The sequence below is a fragment of the Caretta caretta genome, chromosome 15 (assembly GCF_965140235.1).
Source record: "Caretta caretta isolate rCarCar2 chromosome 15, rCarCar1.hap1, whole genome shotgun sequence".
NCBI classification, from domain to species: Eukaryota; Metazoa; Chordata; order Testudines; family Cheloniidae; genus Caretta; species Caretta caretta.
Window position 1 is genome coordinate 27,106,187 of NC_134220.1, and position 17,860 is coordinate 27,124,046.

At 38.1% G+C, this 17,860-nt stretch overlaps 1 protein-coding gene across 11 annotated transcripts in view; it reads right to left on the bottom strand.

Annotated features, from left to right (window-relative positions):
• Positions 1-17,860, bottom strand: part of CLIP1 (CAP-Gly domain containing linker protein 1) — a 124,475-nt gene that overhangs the window by 22,762 nt on the left and 83,853 nt on the right. For 6 of the 11 annotated variants that reach the window (XM_075120070.1, XM_075120065.1, XM_048822194.2 and 3 more), the window contains 10 exons: positions 14,964-15,908; positions 13,055-13,171; positions 11,679-11,736; positions 11,326-11,409; positions 8,985-9,141; positions 8,140-8,305; positions 7,826-8,041; positions 4,396-6,681; positions 2,931-3,068; positions 555-661 (listed from right to left, as the gene is read on the bottom strand). In XM_075120070.1, coding sequence (XP_074976171.1) covers positions 555-661; positions 2,931-3,068; positions 4,396-6,681; positions 7,826-8,041; positions 8,140-8,305; positions 8,985-9,141; positions 11,326-11,409; positions 11,679-11,736; positions 13,055-13,171; positions 14,964-15,908 — 4,274 coding nt within the window. The remainder of the gene's footprint in view (positions 1-554; positions 662-2,930; positions 3,069-4,395; positions 6,682-7,825; positions 8,042-8,139; positions 8,306-8,984; positions 9,142-11,325; positions 11,410-11,678; positions 11,737-13,054; positions 13,172-14,963; positions 15,909-17,860) is intronic. The other 5 variants (XM_048822207.2, XM_048822205.2, XM_075120069.1 and 2 more) reach the window with 1 other exon arrangement.

Consider the following 17,860-nt stretch of genomic DNA (forward strand, 5'->3'; position numbering starts at 1 on the left):
GACAAGACCTGAGAGAAGACAGCAGACAGACAACTTGATTTACACATACCATGGTGAATTTTCTCTGATACAAGTTAGAAAAACCAGGCTTTGCCTGGCAGTATGTGCAAATTTGATAAATAAGCCATTGATAAAAAATAAAAATCAAAGATATAATATGTGCAAAATCATTTGAACCACTAACACTTTAACCAAAAACATATTTTAAACATGCTGCAAGATTTGTTTGGATTGATGCTTTTTAAATAAATTGGTGCCCCCATGTGGCAGAACTGTATACCACTTCAAACTAATTCAATTAATGCACCATAATTTAAAACATCTCCACAAATAATTCAGTAACCTTCAGAGAGCCATGGCAGTGCTCGGTTTCCATGTTTTACATATTTCAGAAGCCAAGTTAGTAGTGAATTGTAACAAAGTACCTCTGTTTTATAAATGAGGATACTGTAGATGAACTGGTAAAAAGACTCATTTTGAAAGTTAACTGCTACATACTCACACAGAACAACTATGGAAGAGTTCAAAGGTTCAACAAACATTTAAATACTTACACTTCTTTTCTAAATTCTTCCATTTTCTTGTTCTCCAGATTTAGAAGTTCTTTTGACTTGTTAAGTTCCTCTTCGTTTTTCAGGCTGTTTTGTTTAAGTTTGTCCAGCTTGGGGGGAGGGAAGGAAATCTTGTTAAAAATTCATGGAATCATATAATTTTCAAATGAAATGTTTGTAAATAAATAGTCAAGCACTTGTGAAAATGGAGGCCTGATGTTTTGAACTGTTGCACTTTTTTATTTTTAAGTCTTGGTGAGTGAAGAGTTAAATTAGTCTGTCTGCACAGGGAAGTATTTGACTAACAAAAGTGTAACAAACCTAACTATGTTCAATGCAATTCCAGCAGCATAGCAAGTTAAAGGTTAATTTAAGACTAACTGATAATATTATAAGTAGAAGAACATTAGAAATCTGTCCACCACATTTCACACAGATCACCTACCTGTGTAAGCACTTTACCTACAACTCAACGTTTTTAGCAAAATTAATGCAGTATGATTTATTATAATTGAGTGCTATTTGTATAGTGGTTTTTCCCCCTGATCTTAGGTAAAAACATACATAATTAACCATATGGTTAAGCTTTACTGTACCTTAATCAGCGAGAAATAGTAGGCTGGATGTTGTGTTTGCAATAATGGAAAATCCATTCTTTTCAGAGATCTTGTTGTTTTGGCACAAATTGTAGAGAGCCTTCTAGTATTTACTGTGCCTGCATCTATCATGTAAGCACTTAGACTGTAAACCTCAACTGTTCACAAGCACTCAGTAATACGTTATCTTATGTAACAGAATCTCCAGCTACTTCAATGGCATTATAGAATTGTGGATTTTTTATTTTAAACAACCCAGAAATTCCACTTCTGGCATTAATAATGCCATCTCTCCTAAGCAATCAACATTGCCTTGAAATCATCGAAAATTATATTTAGTTAGAAGCCTATGGCATTAGATTAGTCTCGCATTTCGCATTCAAAATGCTCATTATCTTAAAGACATCAGAAAATTCTAGAGAATCATCAGCACAGCCTCTACCAGCCAGTGGGCTCTAGTACGTTTCCCCACATCTTTTTATTTCAAACAGTCAGTTTATACTTGAATCTCTGCAGCCTGGAGGCAACATGTGGGGAAAAGAGATTAAGGTGCTATTGAAGACACCACTACCAAAAAACAGTGCAGTGTTAAAAAAAGGGGGAAACAGAATCATCATGAAAAGTACTGTGGTATTTCTTAGGTTGCAAGCTTTTTGGGGACAGGAATTGCAACTTCACGTGTATTTGTACAGCACCTAGTACAGTAGGGCCTTAATCTTGAGAGTGGCCTCTAATGTGCTACCATAATAAATAGTAAATGATAAATAATAATACATAAATCAGAGGAGGAGAAATGAAGATGCTGCTGTGAAACTTCAGGTCACACAGAGCATCATTTAATAACCATGCACAGAAGCTAAAAACTATTTGTAGGGTAGATTAGGAGGGGAGAACTTTTGTGGATTATTAATGCTACTATTAGTTAGCACTTCTGTAGCACTTTTTATTGGCGTGGAAGGACTATCCACTTAAGATGAGGAAACTGAGGCACAGAGAAGTTATTGTAAACAACTTGCCCAAGGCCACACACTGAGTCACTGATGAAGCCAGGCTTAGAACCTAGATCTTCTGTATCTGTGCCCTGCCTACTGTACCATGCTGCATCTCTCATCATAGTAGATAAATGCTGCTCCAGTATCTTGGAGAGCCAGGGTCCATGAGCATGTAAGTAACAGAGTATTTGTAATTATAGCTGGACACACCACATTAGAGCGGTAGAAGCATGTAATCTACAAAGTTATATTAGTACCCACAGCTTCTTTATGTATTACACTATCTAGTAGTCCATGCCAAGATGGCTGTGATGAGATCCGTGGTGAGACAGTGACAAAGGTTATTCAGCCCATTCTTCTCCTTTCCCCCACTCCGCCATATTCCCTTCCCCTTCTCTTGTCCCCTGTGCTGTGATCCTATTGATTTAGGCACTTTAAAAAAAAACACTTCTGGACTAAAGAGTAAAAACTAAACCCGCACCTACAGTTTTTTTCTTTTTAGGTCATTTGTTATATACAGAAAAAATGGGTTTCAAACAACCTCTCACTTGCAAAGATCAGATCAGACTAGCAGAAGGAAGTGATCACATGTCCAGCTCAACATATGACTAAAGTTGTATGGGAAGTGTAGGTACCTCAAAGAGCACATATTCACTGATAAATTGTAGTGCTTTTGATATTTGGATGTAGATTTCACATGAATTATAATACAGGAACATTTTAAGGAATACCAGAAAGTCTCTAAAGAACTTTGTGACTATTTTCATATATAAACATTTAAAAGCGGTTACTTCATTTTGCAGCTTCTGATTTGTCTGTCTGGAGTCCTCCAAGGAGGCCAGCGTATTGATCTTTTCTTGATGAAGGGCATCCTTCTCTTTGGTCACCTGCTCCACTACCTGCAAAGCATCTTCTGCCATTTTAGCAGCCTAAATATACGAAAGAATTATTACTGGATGGAACACTCCAATGCAGTAGACCAGCCATTATACTATATTCTGTATACTTTATGCAGAACTCAGTTACTTGCCAGCTCTTGCCCATATTGAATCAAATACGTTAAACAGCTTCATTTTCATAACTTAAACTGGAAATTATCTGCATTCTGAAGCTGCATAAAGTATAAACAGATCTTAAAAGGTCAAATTCCATGCAGAAATAAATTACAATCCCATGCTTGTGTCCTCATTGAGGTTGATTTTTTTTCATTAAATCCCTGAATGGCCCTAATTATATCCACTGTGATTACCCTTAAACACCCCAAACATCTTATAATCATAGTTCTTCAGTAGATATTCACTACCAACAGACTGATCTTTTAGAAAGATGTGGAATTATAAAGAGGAGTTGTATTAAATTTGCTGTGAGAGGATCCTAAAAGTCAAAATAGGAGAACAAAAAAGATTTAGCTATCAAGTTAATGTTACATGTTACTTTAACATTGTCAATGATGACTTGCCCTTGTGAAATTAAATCTTTGAAGATCATACACAAAGCTTTAGATTGGAATAAAATATTCTGAAATTATTTGGGATTAAAAAACGCCCCTCAAAATTCATATTTTAAGTGGTTTTACAGTTTATAAGTCAAGCAAGGTCTGGCTCAAAGTTCTATTTACTGCTCTGTTGGTGGTGAATGTAAACACTACTGTGAATAAAAAGAACACACTCAGATGGCAATTTATTACAACATGTTTTGAAAGTTCTAAAAAAACCCAAGTCTGCTAGGGGATTGTCTTGCAATTCCTTTTGTCCAATTACATATACTGGAGTGAGATTTTGTTTTATATCACTGTGTAAATTTAAACTAATATTCTTTTTATTCAATTTTTTTAAAATAAAAAGGTAAGGTGAGCACCAAGTCTAAAATCATGTTCATTTATGCCCATTTACAGTTAGCTAGAAAGTACTTTTTCTACCAATGTTAAATTTCTCCTATAGAATTTGGAAAAAAAAACATTTTCCTTTTTATTCACAGTTTCAAAATTGTTTTCTTACAGCATTCAGCGACAACATAGTTCCTTATGATTAGACATAGAATTGTTTTATATTATGGGTGTTAAAAGATCTTTCACACTCATCATTACAGACAACTTGAGACAAACAGGGTAATATAGCAAGAGGGAAGATAATTCCAGTCTGTCTACATTAAGATGAAGTGCTGGTCGTGCAATTAAAGTGCAGACATCAAAACCATTGAAGTTAGTGCTCAGTGTTAGTAACTGTACTTGACTGGTTTAACAATGTGTTTCAATACCTCAGATTTTTGTGTTACTGTATGTGTCTGAAGAGCCTCGGTTTCCTTTAGTTTCAAAGCAAGTTTGTCCTTCTCCACCAGTAGCATCTGATTTTTGTTCTGTAACACCAGTAGGTTGGCTGAAAGGTCACCATTAGTTTGTGCTAAAAGCATGACTTCATCATGCAGTTTGTAATAGTCCTCAGAGAATTTCTCCTTCTCTTTCAGGATTTCTTCCTTTATCATGGTCAGATTCTTCTGTTCCGCAAGCAGGCTCTCATTTTCCTGGAGCAGCTTCGTTCGCTCTGATTCGGTCACCTCGTGGCTATGCCGAAGATCTTCTAGGATCTTGGAGAGACAGGCATGCAAGTCCTGGAGTTCCGCCTTCGATTTAGTCAAGGAAGCAAAATCACTCTTTAGTTTTTCAATATTGGAGGCAAGTTGATCAGTCTCTGTGCTGAGAACCTCCTTTTCTTTAATGATTTCCTCTAGTTTGGATTCAGATTTTTGTTTCTCCTGAACCAGCAGTTGTTTCTCCGACAGCAATTCTTCATTTTTAACTGTTAGTTGCTCCTTCTCCCTCTCTAAGAAGCTGATGGTGTTCTGAAGTTCTGCATGTCCCAGTAAGAATGAATCCTTTTCCAGCTTTCTAGCTTCCCTTTCTATTGTTAAATTCTCCTGCATAATATTGACCTCTTCATTTAATTTCTGACATTCTTCTTGCAGTTCAGTCCTCTCTTTGGCTAACATTTCCTTACTGGAGGAACAGGTTTTGAAGGAAGCCATCAGGACTTGCTTGGCTTGTGAAACAGCAGAAAGTTCATTTCCTAGCAGTGTTTTGGCACTCTGAGCCTCTTTCAGACACTTTGAAAGTTCACAGTTATAGGCTACTAGTTCTTGATTTTCTTGGGTTTTCTTGTCCAATTCTCTCTTGAGGCTTTCCATGGCACTCTGGAGTTTTGCCTTCTCTTGAATGAGTGCTCTCTTGGCGGAGATGTCCAGATCATGTTTTCTTTTCAAGTCACACAGTGCATTTGCAGAAGACTGTTTTTCAGTGAGCAGCTCTGTACATTTAGTTTCTAACATGTCCTTTTCTTTAAGAAGGGCATCATTCTGCTTTTTAAGTTTCACTGACTTCTGAGAAGCCAATTCCTTCTCTCTGCTCAGTTGACTTATTTTCTCATTTAGAGCTTTCTCAGCAAAGGTGACATCTTCTGAGGTCTTGGCAAGCTTTTCCACAATTGCTTTATTTTCATTTAAAAGTTCCTCCCTTTCGGCCAAAAGCCTCCGCTCAGATGAAGAGAGTGCTTCCTTCTCCTGTAGTAACTGGATACATTCGGAGTCTGTTGTCTCCCTACTGGCTTTAATCTCTTCAAGCAGCTTAGAGAGACTAGCATGGGAGGACTGCAACTCTACATTGTCTTTGGTAGCTTTTTTAAGTTCTTTAACCATAGCATCTAGCTCTGCTTGCAGTCCTTCAGTTTTCATATTTAAGGTCTTTTCCTCATTAAGAGCAGTTTCTAAGCTTACATGGAGCTCTTCCTGACTTTTAAGGAGTGCTTCCTTTTCGGATCGCAGGTCCTGGCTTCTTTGCAACAGATCATCCCTTTCATTTTTTAAGACCACATATGTACTTTCAAGAGCCAAATTTTTATCCAAGACTGAATTTCTCTCTGCAGCCAGAGCAGATAATTCTTGCAGGAGTTCCTTTTGATCTCTGGCCAGGTCCTCATAAGAGCTTTTCAGCTTCTGGATGACATCATCCTTGTCTTTAAGAAGAGTAGCACTCTCCTCAGAAAGCTTTTTCTGATTATCCTGCAGTTCTTCTCTTTCCTTAATGTGTTCCTGAGATTCCAGAACCAAAGCATCTTTGCTGGTCTGAAGTTCTTCCAGCCGTTGGAGCAGTACTGATTCTGAAGAGTGTAGAGCATCATTTTCTCTACTTATATTTAGAAGATCTTTCTGTGTTGTCCCTATTTCAATAAGTAACTTTCGTTTCTCAGAAATTAATGCTGCCTTTTCTGTGCTTTCCTGTTGACTTTTAGTTTCAGCTTCTTGCTTTTCCTTTAAGATCTTTTTATTTTCTGAATCAAGTTCTTCATTTATTGTCCAAAGCTTTTCCTGATCTTGTTGCAACAACACAAGCTTGGATTCCAACTCTAGTAGTTTTGATAATAGCGAACCTTTCTCTAACTTTAAAGCATTTCCCTCCTGTGCCAGAATCTCCTTCTCTGATATCAAACCCCTCATCTCGTCTGACATTAGTTCAATCTCTTTTTTGGCTGATGCTAACACAGAAGTTAAAGACTAAAGAAATAAAGTTGGGGAGAAGGGAAACAAAAATGAAGTCAAACAGACAAATGAGAAGTATGGATTAAGGACAAATAGAGCTATTATAGTTTAAATTTAAAAAAGCGTATATACTGACACACAAAAGTCTCTGGGTAATCTCAACTGCTGAAAAATGTTAAAGCCATTTTTATTACAAAACAATGACTAGCTAGTGAGAGAACCTAGTGGAACTAATTAATGATAGTTATGTTAAAGATGCACTAGTTGTGTGTTCATCCATACTAGAGTTTGGCATTTTAGTAAGACACATCCAATAACGCCTCCCTGCCCAAAAAAAGTGATCCATGTACATAGATTAAGCATGAAGCAATTTTAAAAAGCTACTGTAGAAAACAAAACAAGATTTAGTCAATACCTGGATGAGTTGCATTACAGTTAATCCATGGAGCTATACTAGATACTGACTTCTAGTTACTTTATATAGTGTTTATACTACATGGGTAATGTACCCATGATACCTTATCATAAAAAGGTTAATTTGTTCAAATACTACATCAGAAATATGTCAGATACTTTAACTTTCGTGTGTCAATTTATACACTGAATATTCTGCCAAAGCGTAACATAACACAAGGCTTAAGGCAAATAAACAAATGAATGAGAGATGAAAGCAAGCAACAATATCCAGGAAACAGAGAAAAAAATCAGTGAAAGTTATTTAAATCAAGCTAAGGGAAAAATAATTATACACAACATAGAACTGATTTACAAAACAAAATTTCAGTAACAAGGTGCCTGTAAAGAAAATATTTCTAAGTACACTTAATTATTTAAAATCCAGATGCTTAAAATCCCTTATTAAAGAGAAATAAAATTTAATTCCAACTGGCTCTGACTGAAACAGAAATCTATGAGGATATAAAGTTAATTGCTAAGTACCATACTTTGTATTAAATTAAAATATGGATAAAAAGATTATCTAGTAGTCAATAGTGTAGGTGTCCTTTCCTTAATAATACTTCATCTAGTTGATAAATTTTCGCTGAGTGAACACCAAAACCCAAAGTTAATAGGGATGGGTTAGGTTAAACGGTAAAGGAGTAAGTCATTGTAAGGAGAGAGATAATAGAGCAATTACTTGCTTAAAAGACATACGTACTTTGGCAAGTTCCGCTTGTTTTTTCAGCTCCTCAGCCTGTTTTTCCAAGTCTCTGGTTTTCTCTTCTGCACTTTTCAGCATCTCTTCTGTGTCCAGTAGATTCTGTTTAAGCCCTTTGATGGCAGCATTGTGCTCAGCAACCATCTCAGAATTGTTTTTTTCATGCGTCATCTGCAGATCCTTGCACTGATTCTGGCTTTTCTCAATTTGCTTTTCCTGTCAGATTTTAGAGCAATTTGAATGCAATCAGAAATCTAGGTTTTTTAATACCCTTTCCAACATAACTAGTGAGCTTTTTCTATAGTTCTTCTTACCAGGTCTACTAATTTATCTTGCATTTTCTTCAGTTCAGCCTGATGATTCTTAAGTGTTTCCTGATGGTTCTGTTCAGCTTTACGTGTTGTCTGTTCCATATTTTCCTGCAGCTGAACTGACTTCTCATCTGATTTTGTAAGCTGAATTTGTAGTTCTTCTAGCTTTCTAAAAAATAAATAAATCAGAAATTAGCAAAATGACTTTTTGCTGAAAATGTAACTAATGTACAGACACATAGCTCTCTCTAAGTTGCAGCATGCTTCTATTACATCTTTAGTACAGACCAAAAGTTTAGAAACAGGTTTGTTCAATCACTAAAAAGTGCGCAGAATGTTCTATCAAATTAAATGCACCAGTAACAAGATTCAATGCACACAAAAGTACCAATGTAAGGGTAAATCTGACCCCAAAGTTCAGGGTTTTGCAAAAACAGAAATGTTTGCATTAAATTATGTTTAAAACAAACACACATTCTCTTGCAGTGTTTGGGTTGCATGCATTGTATTTGTGCAGGAGAACCAGAAATTGTATAGTTTACTTTCTGTGTCTAAGCTAAAAGAAATGCAATGATACTCAAACCCTGAAAAAGTATATTCATTTAGTTTCAAAAGTGCCAGAAGTTGTTATATAAATAAGAAGTTATTAAATAATTTTTAAACCAAGTGTCTTTTAAATCCGATATATGTACAGAGTATTTAAGACAGAATGAATTTGATGGCACAAGCTCTGTTGTCACATCAACGGGAATCAGATTTGTTTCAGGATGAGCTTTCATAGCTACTTACAAAAGGACAAAAAATGTAGGAACAAATGGCAGGAAAATGCTTTGACAGCAACGGGATACCTTTCTTTTAACCGCAGCTCATCATTCATCTTTGTCAGCTGAGAAGAACTATCTCCCGAGGACTTCATTATTTCTGCTATATCATTCTCGAGTTTGGCTTTAGCTTCAGTCAACTGCTGTTCTTTTTCTTCCCTCTCTTTCAATTTTTTCTCCATAACTGAACATAAAAAAGTTAATGTTCTAGTAAATGTAATCCACAGGCCATGCACAACACACCTAAATGCTAACAAGAGACTGTAAACATCAGAGTTAGCCTGGTGCCATAAAATTAGCAAGTTGAACTTCCAAAACTAAAAGTCACATTTGGGTTTGGACTGTAAATTGTAGGCTCTTGGGTAATGGAAAGGTGTAAAACTCCCAATAGAAAAGTATAACATTGTACATGGAAAGACACAGGAAAAGCAATTAATCAAGAATACAACTTGCAGTTGATGCTTCACTTAACTATAGGTATCAGGCTGTTAAAAATTGACACTGGGCTCTACCATTAGGAGAGAAGTCCAGCAGATACATTTGGGCATACTCGCTTAACTGAAGTTACATGCAGCTATCAAGGGAAGAATATTAGACCAACTAGTCTTTAGAGCAGTGTAAACACAAGGAGCAATGAGAGCTACATCAAGTCACTGTAGAAAATGGCTCCATATACATGCAAGCTAATGACTACCTCCAAGGAAGAGACTAGGAAGCGGGGCTTAGGAGGTTTTCTTTTATATACATAAGGTCAGTTTAGACTGCAGTAAAAAGAGATTAGGTGGACGTGTACAGCAGGAAATGGTACTACAGGTTATGAGACAGGGGATGGTGATGTGCTAGCTCGAAGGTCACAGAAGTAGTTAACAACCACACTAAAAAGGAGTCTTCACATGTAAACAGGGTTCATATTCTTTTCATGAGCTGTCAAATGCTTTCTATGTGTCTGTTACAAGGCACATGCCATTTACATGTTGCATTTCATGAACACACTAACGGTACCCCTACACTGCACGCTCCTTATGGCAGTGTGTAGAATGGATACACTATACGCCCCCAGCATAGCTATATGTAGCAGTGTAGATGGTGAGCCACTCTTCAGGCAAGTAAACACATGCCTTCTCTACATGACCAAGCTGTGCCTCCCCCATCTCCACTGATATTTTAGCCAGTGTAATATCCATGGAATTACCCAGGGTACAATCTGGACTGATGGACCTGTGTCCCCTCAATTCTCCAAGCTGGGATGCGTGTTTTTCTAAACTTGGAATATGTCTCAGTAATGTTATACAGTAGAATCTTATAACTTTACATACAATGTTGCTACACATTTTCCCAGGACAATAACGATCAGCACATTATGAGTTTTCAAATGGTACGTCACAAAGCATATTTTGTATAAAATCCATTATAGTTTTGTAAAAAGGGTGAACATAGGGATATAGACTGCCACACCTCCCCCTTTACAAAGCTGCAGGAGGGTTACCCATGGGCTGACCTGTAGACAGTAGGTCAGGGCCCTCTTTCCTGGACATGGCATCTGCCACCATGTTTTCTTTTCCCTTTATGTGCACAATTTCCATATCAAATTCTGGTAGTATGAGACCCCAGTGTAGCAGCTCGGAATTTGAGCCTTTAGTTCTGTTTAACTAGATCAATGGTGAATGATCTGTTAAGACCCTGAACTTTCTATTAAAAAGGCATGGCTTCAGTAGCTTAACTGCTCACTTCATCAGGTGAACATAGGGATACAGACTGTCACAGTATCCCACTGCCAGAGCCTTTCAATGATGCATGTAGCTATATACTGCAGAGTAGGCACATCCTGGTTTTCACTGAGAGTAGAAATTGCCTATTCTCTGCTGTCAGCCGTACCCTGAGTGCGTCATCCTCATTTCCCAGCCTTCACCCTGGAGCATCTCCACTAATAATCAACTTAGATCAGTTGCAATATTAACACATTTTTGTATGTGTGTTGTTTGTGCCATTAAAGCAGATAAATTACTAATGCAAAGCTTTAACCGGATCCCTGGAATGGACTTAAGCAACAAAGGTTCAACCAGGAAGCTAGCTGAGCCAGGAAATACTTTACCATTACTTCCTTGCCATGGTCAATTTGCAGTGTCCCAATATATAGTTTTTCAGTTGTGTTTACATTTCACACTAATAGCGTGTTTTGTTTTAGCTTAGGACTAGGGCTTGGTTCAAACAAGAATCTGACTTTCTAGCTTCCCAACGTTAGTTTGCAGACACAATGTCTGCCACTATGCGGGTATTAGTCATCACCATGTGCTAAGAGCAGCAAGGTGGCATGAAAACATAAAGCTGATAGCACATTTCAAACCCTTCAGTTTTGTCATTTCCTTACCTGTCAAATTAGATTTTAACTGATCCAGTTCCGAGGACATGAGTGCAAATTGCTCTTCTTTTTGGTTCAGTTTTTTAATAGTTTCTATGGAAATAAAATGATATTTAAAAGATAAAGTTAATTCCCCAGTTATTGTGGCTCATCTTGTTAAAGAAAACCTAATTTTACAAGGAATTCATATTACTCAAATCAAACAAGGAGGCGGCAAAAAAATCTTGTTTTATTCCTAGTTGCCAAGACAAATCCTGCTAAATTAACAAATATAACCTTTAGGCTCTTGAAGAAATTTTTTTCAGCACCATTTTTTTCCAGCGGGTTTTGAGGGGATGCATTTCAATTCTAGGGAAACATACCTTGCATAGATTTTTGAACGCTTTCTGCCTCTTCAGCAGCACAAGTAAACTTGCCTTTCTAGAAGGGAATGAAAACCCAAGACAAGTTTTAACTATCTGGTAATGACACACTATTATTCAATATGAACTTCATTAAAAGTAGTGTTACTATTTTTTTCACTTCCTGATTTGATAAAGACCCACTACTGCCATAGGTGTATTAGACATTTTTGACTTGTAATTTATAGTCTATTGTGAACTTGGCAAGACAGGGAAGTAAAAGAAAAAAACAGTCTCCCCATTTTCGTTTGAAAGGGGGTCCCCTAGGCAGCAAAGGGAGCTTCTTTGTAAACTAGGACAGCGGTACAGCAGCAGCTAAGCTCTGTACGGGAGACGTGGTTTACAGGTATCGAAAGTGTAGCGGGCCCCTGGACCTCGATTTTAGAAAGTTATAAACTTTAGCTCACAGGCTGTGGTGGACTTGCTGTTTGAACAGCCCCATGCAGCCTTGTGGCCAATCTCATGCCAGCCTTTTCATAGAATCATAGAATATCAGGGTTGGAAGGGACCTCAAGAGCTCATCTAGTCCAACCCCCTGCTCAAAGCAGGACCAATCCCCAATTTTTGGCCAAGATCCCTAAATGGCCCCCTCCAGGATTGAACTCACAACCCTGGGTTTAGCATGCCAATGCTCAAACCACTGAGCTATCCCTCCCTCCTCCATCCATAATGGCGGGAAGAGATGGAAAGTTAGTGACATCTGAGGAAAGGCCAGGATACAGAGATAGATAAAATACTGGGGCTCCTCAATCAACATAATAAAACACAGCAATGGCCTTAGAAAGACCACATGGAAAGACTGAGACACACACACATCTTGCTTCCTCCTAAGGCTGGGATAATCACAGCAGGAGCTAGCCCAAATGTAGAACACTGAGAAATTTAATTATTATGTTGCAAAACAAGAAGGAAGTGAAAATTTGTTATTCAAAAGCTACTTGTAAATAACACAGTGAAGTAAAGTTAACTCATACAGCACTTATAATGAAAAAGGACTATACCTACCTTAATGACTATTCTAAAAATGTCTTATATGATGTATTTGATCTGGCTCAATGTTTTAACTGTAAACCAGTAACAGCTGAGCTCTGCTTAGGCAACAACTTGATAAAGTAAAAGTTAATCTTATTGTACTTTTCATTTTGAAATCCGATATACAAAGCACTTGGACTCAAAGCCTGCATTCCTTACTTGGACAAAAGTCCATTTGAAATGACTGAGATTTTTGCTGGAGTAAGGACTGTTACATTTGACCTTTGGATTATAGTGACTATTTCCCCCTAAAAAGCTCAAAGAGAACCCAATGGGTAGAGACAAGATTTCTGAGAATTACTCACCAAAAGTTGAAGCTCTTTTTCCAAAGAATCTTTAACTTGATTTACTGCACCCAAGTTTTTGTCCAGGTCAAGAAGCTTTTGCTCTTTGCCCTGCAGTTCTTTGGCCAGATTACTAGCCTGGCAGGGTGGATTAGATGGAGTAAAACAAAAATTACAAACATGAATGAAAACATGAAGAACATAAAATCTTGAGCTTCAAGGAAATAACTAGAATGTTCAAACCATCATATGTAGAAAAATTAAAAAAACCTGAACAAAAGCTGAAGGAAAAATGTTGTGTGTTAACTGAATATAGCTGATTTCCACTGCAGGCTGCACTACAGTATTAAACTGCATCTTGGAATAAGTTTGAGACAATCCTTATGATTTGAAAGTAGTCTAAATTTAGTTCTCTCAGAATTATTCTGCAAACATTCTTTAATGCTAGACATTTTGGGTATATTCAAGTGTTTTAAATTGTGCTTATTGCATCAATAGAATGTTTCTTACTGGAATATTTAGTAAGCACCTTATAACTGACTGTACTGAATATTACATATTGCTGGCATGATTTCCAAAGATACTGAGCACCTGCACCACCCACTGACTTTCATGGGAATTGTGGATGCTCAACATGATCTCTGAAAATCATGCCGAAAGTCCATGTAAGTCCAATTTTTTGGCACCATTTGTGGAGAGGTTTAGGAAAGTGGCCTCATTACTTTTTCTTTATGATCACAGAGCTGACTTGCCAGATCTTGTGTGAAGGGGAAAGAGCCCAGACACTACATTTCACTCCCTTCATTCCAAACTACAGTAGCAGAATAATCTTCCACCTGTATAATATTGTGATATTCAACTACGAAGCCATTTTGTCAGTTACTGGCCTGAGCGCCAGAAAAATCACCGAGACACACACACAGTGTGGCAATCTTTGCTTCAAGACATTTCATGTGATGATGCTGTTTCACACAACACCATTATCATGTACAGATGCCCCATTAGCTTGTCTCACTGTGATTTTATGGCTTTCCCTGGCCCGTTAGATACAGCACCTTTTCCCTTGCCTCTTCCCCCTTCCTGGCTAGTAGGAGGGAGAGAGGAAAAATAGTTATTTATCCAATCAGTTTTCCACTCCTGGATAATTAAGGGCTAAGGAGTCTCTCCTTCATCCCTCCTCCCTCTATCGAAAGGGAGATGAATTCCAGAGGCCACTGGATTTCACATTGATGAGGTGATTACTTATAGCTCCCTGCACTAGTCTCACAGGCATTAAATGCTCCACTTATTCGGACTGTGCCCCAGACAGAACTCAAGACACAGAAGTGAAGTGACTTGCCCAAGATCACACATAACGTTTGTGGGAAGACGAGGAATAGAACTCATCTCATGACTCCATGTCCTGTCCCTTAACCACAAAACCCCCTTCAAAGCAGTACACGCTCTTCCTAGGCTTTTAGAAACAGTATGAGGAATGTGAGGAAACCTCTGTGCAACTCAATATGTTTATCAGAGAGGCAAGAGATTTTCCTAGAGTCACACATCACTTAATCTCAATACATCCACTATTTAACTTATTACACATCGATAAATACATGGATTCTTCTTGCTTACTAGGACCACCAGTGCCCCAACACAGCTCTCAGAGCAGAGGTTATAGGATTCATAAGTTCACAGCAAGAAAGAACTTCTATGGGAGCACGACCCACACACCTCTACCCAAACCACAACCCTACAAGACAAGATACAGCCTTCCAGATTAGATGTAGTGGACAATTTCTCTAAATCTCTTCAGATGATTAAAAAAATATACTGTCTCTCCTAAGACGACCTTCCCTTCTGTGATGAGCTCATGATTGTAGATAAAAAAGGTAGAAATGTAAATTAAAATAAAACAAATTAAAGTAAAAAGATGTATGTTGATACAAACCTTGCTACTCCCATCAATCTTTTCAGTCTCTAGGTTTTGTATCAGTTTCTCAGCTGCCTCAAGCTGCTTGCTAAGTTTCTGGATTTCCAATTTACCTTCAGAATTGGCTTTCTGAAGCACACCAAGGTCCAAAATCTTTTCTTCAGCAACTTTGATCTGTGTTGTTAAACTATCAATAACTTTGGTTTGTTCATTGCATTTGGCTTGCAGTACCTCTAGCTCCTTTACCTTTATTTCAGCTTCCTGTAATTTGTTTAAAGCGTCTTCCATTTCTACTAGATGTTGATCTTCTGCACTTTCTAGTTTGGTCTTCAGGCTTTCCAGGCTTCGCTCTCTCTCCTCAGTGATTTCCAATAGCTTCGCTTTCAGAGCTTCAATCTCTTTCATATGCTGAGATCTTTCATTTTCTTGTTTTAGTTTTAAATTTGATGTTTCATTTTGATGCTCTAATCTCATTTTCTCAACTTGGGTCTTCAGGTCTGCGAATTCAGCAGTCTGAGCCCCAACACCTTTGCTGAATGAAACCTTTAGTTCTTCCATTGCTTGCTGATGTAAAGCAATAGCAGATTCCAGCTTTGATTTCCAAAGCTCTGTCACATCTGAATTCTCCTTGTTGGCAAAATCAAGCTTAGTTTTCAATAACTCATTTTCTTTTGCAATTCTTTCATGCGAAGCTGAAAGTGCTTTGATCTCCTTCCGATAAGATTCTTCACCAATTCCAAACTTCTCTTTTAGTGAATTTATTTCATTCTGATGTTCTTTGCTAATTTCTGCCACTTTTTCTTGCAAAGAACTTATTTCTTGTAGCAGTGAGAGAGAACTGTCCACATCGCTGACTGGCTTACTAGACTCTAATCTCCCTCGGAGCTCAACTACTTCCTTCACCCGTAATGCTAGATCTCTTTCTAGTTCCATGATGCGAGATTTTTCGGATACTGTGGCCACCTATGATCAACAGCATTTTAAAAAGAGAAATAGTTACACCACATATAAAAGCATGAAAAGATTTTTAAGTCTCAAGAAAAATCTTCAATTATAACAAATTAACCTCATTAGTATATCCATACCAACCTTTTTGACAATAACTGGCCAAAATCAGATCTAGTCTAATCCAAATTCCTATTCCTACTGAGATAGCTCACGGAGCATAAGTAAGAACAAATGTTTGCTTTACATGGAAATCTATGAACCGAGACAATCTAATATACTTGATTTTGTTTACTCTTTAAATTATTTCCTTTCTTTTAAAATAAAAGTAACACTACCTATGTTTATACCCCTATAACTTTTATTTAAGCCAGTATGTATTTAACCTCCCTTTCTGAAGTTAGCTGTTAAAAGAAAAAAAATTGTTAGGCAAAAGTTTACAATCGCAGCTTTTATATAGGTTACCACGGGTTAGCAAAATGCTTCTATGGACGAATTTAAAGTGGAATGATGAAGGGTGGAGAGTTTGCAGTCTTCATTTGTCCTGATAATTGCTTCCTTATACCATTCATATTGGTTTTGAAGCTAACAGAAAAATACAAATATATTTATTTTGTCTAGATGTACCAATAGTTGAAAATCCCATTGCATCTATCCCCAGACTGTCTTTAAAAATTATTCTTACACTACCCAAGGCCTTTCTCAGAATGTCAAAAAAGGGTTAAAGAATTAAGCCTGTGACATGCAAAAGCATCACAAAACCATTGGTTCCTGATCAGGAAATTACTGTCTCTGCTCCTCCTTATATTATCAACATCAAGATTAAAGATATTACTTACCTGAAATTATTCTTTTTAAGTATTTTGTACAGATCCCACTCTTTGTTTTATATTATTCCATCTATGACCTCAAGAACAAAACTATAATGTGTTTTAAATCTCTCCCACATAACCCATTAACAGCAATATATTTTGCAGTATGTACTGGGACATAGGTCAGGAAAGAAATTTGAAAGCTAAAGAAGAAGAACTGCTTACTATAAAACAGTAAGTGGAATAAGCAAGGATATTTGGAAGTTGTTATCTTGACGGAACAACTGATAACCTTGCAGTCTATCTAGGATATATTATTAAGGCAGCAATATCTTGAGGAAGTGTTTAATAAGTTAAATGACTGGCTTTCACATATCCTATTAAAGCTGGTATGTATCATTGCAGAATCTAATCAACAAAATCCTGCCCCATGAACAATGAAGAAAATGTACAGCATATTAGATAACTGTTTCAATGACTCTTAGACCAAAGCTCACCTTGTCAAAGGAAAAGATGGCCAAATAGATATGAGAGAAGGAAAAAACAAATCATCACTCCTTCCTAGGGTTTCCAACCCTCCCAGTTTGGCCGGGAATCTCCCGGAATCGGGCTCAATCTCCCAGAGGCTACTGAAGCCAATCCAGGAGATTTTAGGTTGCTAAAAGTTAGGTCGGCAGCACGGTGGGACTGAGGCAGGCTCCCTACCCACCCTGGATCCATGCCGCTCCCGGAAGCGGCTGGCATGTCCAGCAGCGGCTCCTAGGTGCAGGGGCAGCAGGGGGTCTTTGCGCGTTGCCCCCGTCCTGAGCACCAACTCTGCAGCTCCTATTGGCCAGGAATGGGGAACCGTGGCCCATGAGAGCAGCAGGGGTGGTGCCTGCAGGCCAGGGCAGCCTGCAGAGACCCCCTGGCCGCCTCTGCATCTAGGAGCCGCTGCTGGCCCTGCCACCGCTTCCGGGAGCTACCCGAGGTAAGCACCATCCGGTTGGAGCCCGCACCCCAACCCCCTGCCCTATCCCTGAGCCCCCTCCCGCACCCAAACTCCCTCCCCCATCCCTGAGCCCCCTTCCACACCCACATTTTCTCCCAGAACCCGTACCCCGAACCTCTTCCCTCAGCCCCCTCCCACATCCAAACTCCCTTCCAGAGCCCACACCC